The 7,746-nt window shown below is 45.3% G+C and overlaps 1 protein-coding gene across 1 annotated transcript; it reads left to right on the forward strand.

Annotated features, from left to right (window-relative positions):
* Positions 1-1,289: 1,289 nt before the first annotated feature.
* Positions 1,290-5,287, forward strand: LOC121844384 (actin, non-muscle 6.2-like). Its single transcript, XM_042314410.1, has 6 exons — positions 1,290-1,448; positions 1,922-2,048; positions 3,050-3,289; positions 3,535-3,973; positions 4,455-4,636; positions 4,805-5,287. The coding sequence occupies exons 2-6, from the start codon at positions 1,923-1,925 to the stop codon at positions 4,946-4,948; spliced, it is 1,131 nt and encodes a 376-aa protein (XP_042170344.1). The 5' UTR covers positions 1,290-1,448; position 1,922; the 3' UTR covers positions 4,949-5,287.
* The last annotated feature ends 2,459 nt before the right edge of the window (positions 5,288-7,746 follow it).

Raw genomic sequence — 7,746 nt, forward strand, 5'->3', positions numbered from 1 at the left:
ACAAACCTCTGAGGTGCCTTACTGCTATTATAACTATACCAATGTAATTAGAGGAGGAAAAATACATGTGTTGTCATACCCGTGGTATACGGTCTGATATACCATGGCTGTCAGCCAATCAGCATTCAGGACTCGAACCACCCAGTTTATAATTAATATAAGGAAATGGTTTCAGATACCAGTGATCCATCCGTTTGCTCATTAGCAATGAACCATAAAGCATTCTTTCGCCAGAATATAGCATGAAATGTGCTTTGAGGACTTCACCAGACAGAGGTTGCTCTCCGGTTTTGTGATGAAACAAAGGTGTTGTTGAATTTATTCAGCCACTGTGTCTTCTTATTGTCTCAACCTTAGGCCCATATATCACGATCACAAGCCATATGAGCTAACATGTTATAGAGCAAACAACGCAATTATCACAACACATAGGTTTGGCTAACGCCAGTGATTTTACCCACACACCACTGCTGCCTGTTAGCCAATTACAGCCCCACACACAAGTACAGGCCTCTCACACATTGAGTTTTTTTTATACAAGAATTGCCTTCTGCTAGCCTGTATTTCGGGAGCAATTATACCTGATTTTTACCCAAAGGCAGCCCAATTCTGATATTTTGACCAATTATTGGTATTTTGACCAATCAGATCAGAATTAGGCTGCCTGTGTATACTAGGTGCTTTGAGGTTGCATTGTAAAGTACAGAATAACTAAACACAGTTCGTATTTGACATGGTCTAATATGTATTTGATTAATGTCTACAGACTATGAAGGGCAGCATAGCCCACCTATGCCTGTCTCTCGTCAAACTTTCGATGCAACTCTGGTCCAGGGTGCGCAGATCTGATGCATGACACGCAGCTGATCTTTCAAAATAATAGTTTGGAAAAAACATTGATTTAAAAAAAAAAAAACAATCAAGCCATGATCATAAATTACGAAGGAATCGAGCACATAGAGGTATTACATTTGATCGCGCACTATCGGCTACTTTTGTCTCACTACAATATGATCGCCCCAGACCTCTTTTCCCCAGACCTCTTCTTTGTTGTCTTTTCCACCATGTGGATTCACTTGATATTGGGTTAGCCTGCTAACACATTCAACGATGTTGCTTACATTTCCAAATGATACTGAATTTAAATGACCCAAAACCTTTCGGCTAACCCAACATATACCTGTTACCTTCCAATCTCTATAATATCGTCTACCATGTGAATGACAACGGTCGGTCACTTCCACCGTAAAACACCCCCCAATCCAATCCGGTGTCTTTTTTTTGAAAACAATGCCCATATTTGGTGTGAGCAGGTGAACGCGAAGGCGGAGGAAGAGGCACGGTTGGGGAGAAAAGGAGGTATATAGTCTCCTGCTGAAATGTGGATGCTACACTTCATTGAAGACATCATTCCCGGATTCTTGAAGAGAAAGCATCCTAACTGACAGGTAAGCAAACGCCACTATCCCGACGTTTGAGAAAGCCAATCTGAAATGTCGAGTTGTATCGCTAAATGTGTTCTAACTATGGTTAAAATCACTTGATTTGAAATACAGCTTTGCTTGGATTTGTCTGAATACGTGTTTGAGCTGTTGGGATCGGAGCCATATATTGAGAAAATTCCAATCAGTGTAATTAATTTTATTTGCTTTGTTCCAAATGATTGTATTTGGTTCAATTCCACTGTTTTTACAATGTCTGCTAGGAGACTAGTGCTCTTTAGGTCACTGGTTAAACATTTTAACCAATTGTTATGAATTACAGCTGACTATGGTCCTATGTCTACACTTACTAATGGGGACCTCAAATTTGTCTCATTTATACTAGTAATTGGTGGTCTGTATTGATATACCCAGAAAATGGTATGGCTTTCTTGCTTTTTAGGCCTTGATTCATTAATCATTGTTTTGTTTTTTCCCAGAATGGCTGAAGATGATATTGCTGCACTGGTGGTTGACAATGGTTCAGGCATGTGCAAGGCTGGTTTTGCAGGGGATGATGCTCCCCGTGCGGTCTTCCCCTCCATTGTTGGAAGACCCAGACATCAGGTTGGAACCATACTGGGCTCTTGGATATCGGATCACTTAATATAGGCACAAACTATATGTGGACACTCCTTCAAATTAGTGGATTTGGTGCTGCTGAAGCATGTAAAAATAGTCTGACCTTGGTTGCAACACTCCCTACTGAGTTTCAAACTGCCCCTGGAAGCAACGTCAGCACAAGAACTGTTATGCCGGAGCTTAATGAAATTAGTTTCTGTGGACAAGCAGCCGCACACAAGCCTAAGATCACTATGCGCGTTGGCTGGCGTGGTGTAGAGCTCACTGCCATTGGACTCTGAAGTAGTGGAAACACGTTCTCTTGAGTGCTGACTCACGCTCCACCATCTTGCAGTCCGACTGATGAATCTGGGTTTGGCGGATGCCATGAGAACGCTACCTGCCCGACTGTGTAGTGTCAACTAAAGTTTGGTGGAGGAATAATGGTCTGGGGCTGTTTTTCAACATCAGTGCCTGTCTTCACAAATGCTTTTGTGGCTGAATGGAAGCAATTCCCCACAGCATTGTTCAAACATCTAGTGGAAAGTGTTCTCAGATGAGTGGAGGCTATTATAGCCGCAAAGGAGGGGACCAACTCCATATTAATACTCATGATTTTAGAATTTAGATGTTTGAGCATGTGTCCACTCACTTTTGGTATCTTTCTCTATATTTGACTTTGGGATAGAGTTTAAAGAGGCTATACAGAACTCTTCCTTCTGGGGGGGCTCTTGAGTCAAGGGGTCCACTGAAATGGACAAATATTGGCCAGAAATGGCCTCATTATAAAGAAAGGGACACCCCTCCCCAAACCCACTAACAAAAGCATAATGTATTGGTAGCCTGAAACTAAAGATTGTCATTTCATGAGTTAAGAAATTGATTGCGCTGTGTATGTCAAACATACAGGCAACTCAAGCCAACATTTGACGAAAACAACTTCTGTTTGTAACTTGAGTTTATGCGTAGTGCAGGGACAAAGTGTAACGTAATGTCTCTTTCCCCAGGGTGTGATGGTGGGCATGGGACAGAAGGACAGCTACGTGGGAGATGAGGCCCAGAGCAAGAGGGGCATCCTGACTCTGAAGTACCCCATCGAGCACGGCATTGTTACCAACTGGGACGACATGGAGAAGATCTGGCATCACACCTTCTACAATGAGCTGCGTGTGGCCCCTGAAGAGCATCCCGTCCTGCTCACAGAGGCCCCACTCAACCCCAAAGCCAACAGGGAGAAGATGACCCAGGTAAGTGGGGGCATTAGTGTGTTTTACAAATAAACACTGGCAGTAGCAAATAAACCCAGCCACTTTATTTACATGGACTCCTCATCCACTAGCAGAATGTAGAGCAGTAGACATCAGGGTTACTCTGTTCACCTTGCCTGAGGGTAATGGTGGGCCTCACATTCTTAGCAGTATTTGTAGGTGTTTAAAACACCCTTTTTAGAGTCTCTCTCAGTCCTAATTCCCACCTTCTATTCTTCCACCAGATCATGTTTGAGACCTTCAACAGCCCTGCCATGTATGTAGGTATCCAGGCTGTGCTTTCTTTGTACGCATCTGGTCGCACCACAGGAATCGTGATGGATTCCGGGGATGGCGTTAGCCACACGGTGCCCATCTACGAGGGCTACGCTCTTCCCCACGCCATCCTGCGTCTGGACCTGGCCGGACGCGACCTCACGGACTACCTGATGAAGATCCTGACTGAGCGTGGCTACAGCTTCACCACCACGGCCGAGAGGGAGATTGTGCGCGACATCAAGGAGAAGCTGGCCTACGTGGCGCTGGACTTTGAGCAGGAGATGAACACCTCTGCCTCCAGTTCCTCTCTGGAGAAGAGCTACGAGCTGCCTGATGGACAGGTCATCACTATCGGCAACGAGCGCTTCCGGTGCCCTGAGACCATGTTCCAGCCGTCCTTCATTGGTGAGATGTTTTTCTGTGTCTTTTAATGGGGAACTTCAGCTAAAAATGTCTTTGTTAAAAGCCATTTGTATATGGTTTTTCGACTTCTAGTCCTGAAATCCTCATTTCTGTCCACTAAAATGGAGGCTCTGAAAATGATGTTTCCTCTTGGTAGAGGTCACACAAGATGCACCCTCAGTTATGTATTGCTATGACCTCCATAAGCACTAAACACCCAACTTTCTGGCTTTTTTAAAATGTATTTTTTTATAAATCATCGGACAAAGGTTCCATTTGGCCACTGGAGTCGCTCTTTAATACATGTACAAATGTTCTTGTCTCAACAATGTTACTCAGCTTAGTGACAGTCATTCACCACCATACAATCCTCTGGAGCTCTGAGGTTCTTGCCAGTTGTGTGTTCACTGACCTCATTAAAAGAGCCATACTTGTAGGCCTGTTCCTGGGGCTGCAATTGACATGTACATGCTTGCTTTTGTAGGCATGGAAAGCACTGGAGTGCATGAGACCACCTACAACTCTATCATGAAGTGTGATGTGGACATCAGGAAAGACCTGTATGCCAACACTGTTCTCTCAGGTGGAACCACCATGTTCCCTGGCATCGCTGATAGAATGCAGAAGGAGATCAGTGGCTTGGCACCTCCTACTATGAAGATTAAGGTGGGCATTCAGTGTGCCATCTCTCGACTAGCCCTATATATTTTCTCATGTGATCTTTTTGGCTTCCCAAATACTTTCATCAGACATCTAATTTATGAATGTATTCTGTAGTAAAACAACTTTAGATCTCCCTGTTTTACTAATGAATACTTTAAAATCTCTTGCCAGATCATCGCCCCTCCCGAGCGTAAATACTCTGTGTGGATTGGCGGTTCCATCCTGGCCTCTCTCTCCACCTTCCAACAGATGTGGATTTCCAAGCAGGAATACGAGGAATCCGGCCCATCTATCGTCCACCGCAAATGTTTCTAAAGCCTTGACTCTTAACCTCGGTGTTACTCCTTTCAGGGAGTCTGTTACTTCAGATGGCTCTCCTGTCCAGAAGCCAACACCTTGCCCCTATCCCCTAAGCATTTGTGTGGCTCTAAAATGATCAGATGAGTAGCAGTGACTTCCACTTATCCCAATTGGTAGAGATAAAGCCATATTGTTTCAGTTCTACATGGTGTCCTTGGGGGGAGTGACAGGGTGGTTTCTGGGTAGGCTCAGTGTTAGGGTTGTGACATTCTGCCTTGTGTTGTATTTGTTACTATTAGTCTTGTATGTAACATCTGCTACTGGGCCATTGAATAAACGTTCACTGTAATGTGATACTCTGTGTAGTCTATTTGCAACATTTAAGTCTTGTAATGCGTTTTGTCACTTTTTTTTAAATTTACTGATCATTTCAGGGAATGATGTGATTTGTAAACACACTTAATGTATTTGTCATTGGCTGGAACCCACTGCAGGTTAAATCAAATGGTTTTCTCATTGTTAAATTCTCTTGGTGAACCTCACGTCTATGGCTTGATCTCTCAGATCATTGGGATGTGCTGACATACATTCATCTCAGTATAGAGGAAGGCAAGGTGAAGCCATTTCTATAATGTCCACTGAAAGCCCACTGTCTTTGACAGGAGTACATGCTAATGAACGGAAGTAGCTGTTTTAATCACATCGGTGATGATGTGAACATAAGAGGACAGTTAATTTTATATCAGGGGGGTCTTGTCATGAAAAGCTTTGCAGGTGTGTGTTCTACACCCGTGCTAAAACACCTGATGACAGTATTTAAATCCCAGACTGAAGCAGGTGAGTTTACCAAAGAGCTCGCTAGACCCGACACCTGTTTTGGCGTAGGTAGTGCTGGTCAACTGGGTGGCACTTCATATGGCAGGCACATTTCACTCGACGCCAGGTTCACTGATTTATTTTTATACTGATTTAGAACCTCAGTGGCCTGTATCCGCTACGGAGCCGCAGTCAAACGACCACCCCTCATCACTGTCAAACGCTCCCTAAAACACTTCTGTGAGCAGGCCTTTCTAATCGACCTGGCCCGGGTATCCTGGAAGGACATTGACCTCATCCCGTCAGTTGAGGATGCCTGGTCATTCTTTAAAAGTAACTTCCTCACCATTTTAGATAAGCATGCTCCGTTCAAAAAATGCAGAACTAAGAACAGATACAGTCCTTGGTTCACCCCAGACCTGACTGCCCTCGACCAGCACAAAAACATCCTGTGGCGGACTGCAATAGCATCGAATAGTCCCCGGGATATGCAACTGTTCAGGGAAGTCCGGAACCAATACACGCAGTCAGTCAGGAAAGCTAAGGCCAGCTTCTTCAGGCAGAAGTTTGCATCCTGTAGCTCCAACTCAAGTTCTGGGACACTGTGAAGTCCATGGAGAACAAGAGCACCTCCTCCCAGCTGCCCACTGCACTGAGGCTAGGTAACACGGTCACCACCGATAAATCCATGATTATCGAAAACTTCAATAAGCATTTCTCAACGGCTGGCCATGCCTTCCGCCTGGCTACTCCAACCTCGGCCAACAGCTCTGCCCCCGGCAGCTCCTCGCCCAAGCCTCTCCAGGTTCTCCTTTATCCAAATCCAGATAGCAGATGTTCTGAAAGAGCTGCAAAACCTGGACCCGTACAAATCAGCTGGGCTTGGCAATCTGGACCCCCTATTTCTGAAACTTTCCGCCGCCATTGTCGCAACCCCTATTACAAGCCTGTTCAACCTCTCATATCGTCTGAGATCCCCAAGGATTGAAAGCTGCCGCAGTCATCCCCCTCTTCAAAGGGGGAGACACCCTGGACCCAAACTGTTACAGACCTATATCCATCCTGCCCTGCCTATCTAAGGTCTTCGAAAGCCAAGTCAACAAACAGGTCACTGACCATCTCGAATCCCACCGTACCTTCTCCGCTGTGCAATCTGGTTTCCGAGCCGGTCACGGGTGCACCTCAGCAACACTCAAGGTACTAAACGATATAACCGCCATCGATAAAAGACAGTACTGTGCAGCCGTCTTCATTGACCTTGCCAAGGCTTTCGACTCTGTCAATCACCATATTCTTATCGGCAGACTCAGTAGCCTCGGTTTTTCGGATGACTGCCTTGCCTGGTTCACCAATTACTTTGCAGACAGAGTTCAGTGTGTCAAATCGGAGGGCATGCTGTCCGGTCCTCTGGCAGTCTCTATGGGGGTGCCACAGGGTTCAATTCTCGGGCCGACTCTTTTCTCTGTATATATCAATGATGTTGCTCTTGCTGCGGGCGATTCCCTGATCCACCTCTACGCAGACGACACTATTCTATATACTTTCGGCCCGTCATTGGACACTGTGCTATCTAACCTCCAAACAAGCTTCAATGCCATACAACACTCCTTCCTTGGCCTCCAACTGCTCTTAAACGCTAGTAAAACCAAATGCATGCTTTTCAACCGATCGCTGCCTGCACCCGCATGCCCGACTAGCATCACCACCCTGGATGGTTCCGACCTTGAATATGTGGACATCTATAAGTACCTAGGTGTCTGGCTAGACTGCAAACTCTCCTTCCAGACTCATATCAAACATCTCCAATCGAAAATCAAATCAAGAGTCGGCTTTCTATTCCGCAACAAAGCCTCCTTCACTCACGCCGCCAAGCTTACCCTAGTAAAACTGACTATCCTTCCGATCCTCGACTTCGGCGATGTCATCTACAAAATGGCTTCCAACACTCTACTCAGCAAACTGGATGCAGTCTATCACAGTGCCATCCGTTTTGTCAC

Source organism: Oncorhynchus tshawytscha, unplaced genomic scaffold, assembly GCF_018296145.1.
Source record: "Oncorhynchus tshawytscha isolate Ot180627B unplaced genomic scaffold, Otsh_v2.0 Un_contig_19620_pilon_pilon, whole genome shotgun sequence".
Lineage (NCBI taxonomy): Eukaryota > Metazoa > Chordata > Actinopteri > Salmoniformes > Salmonidae > Oncorhynchus > Oncorhynchus tshawytscha.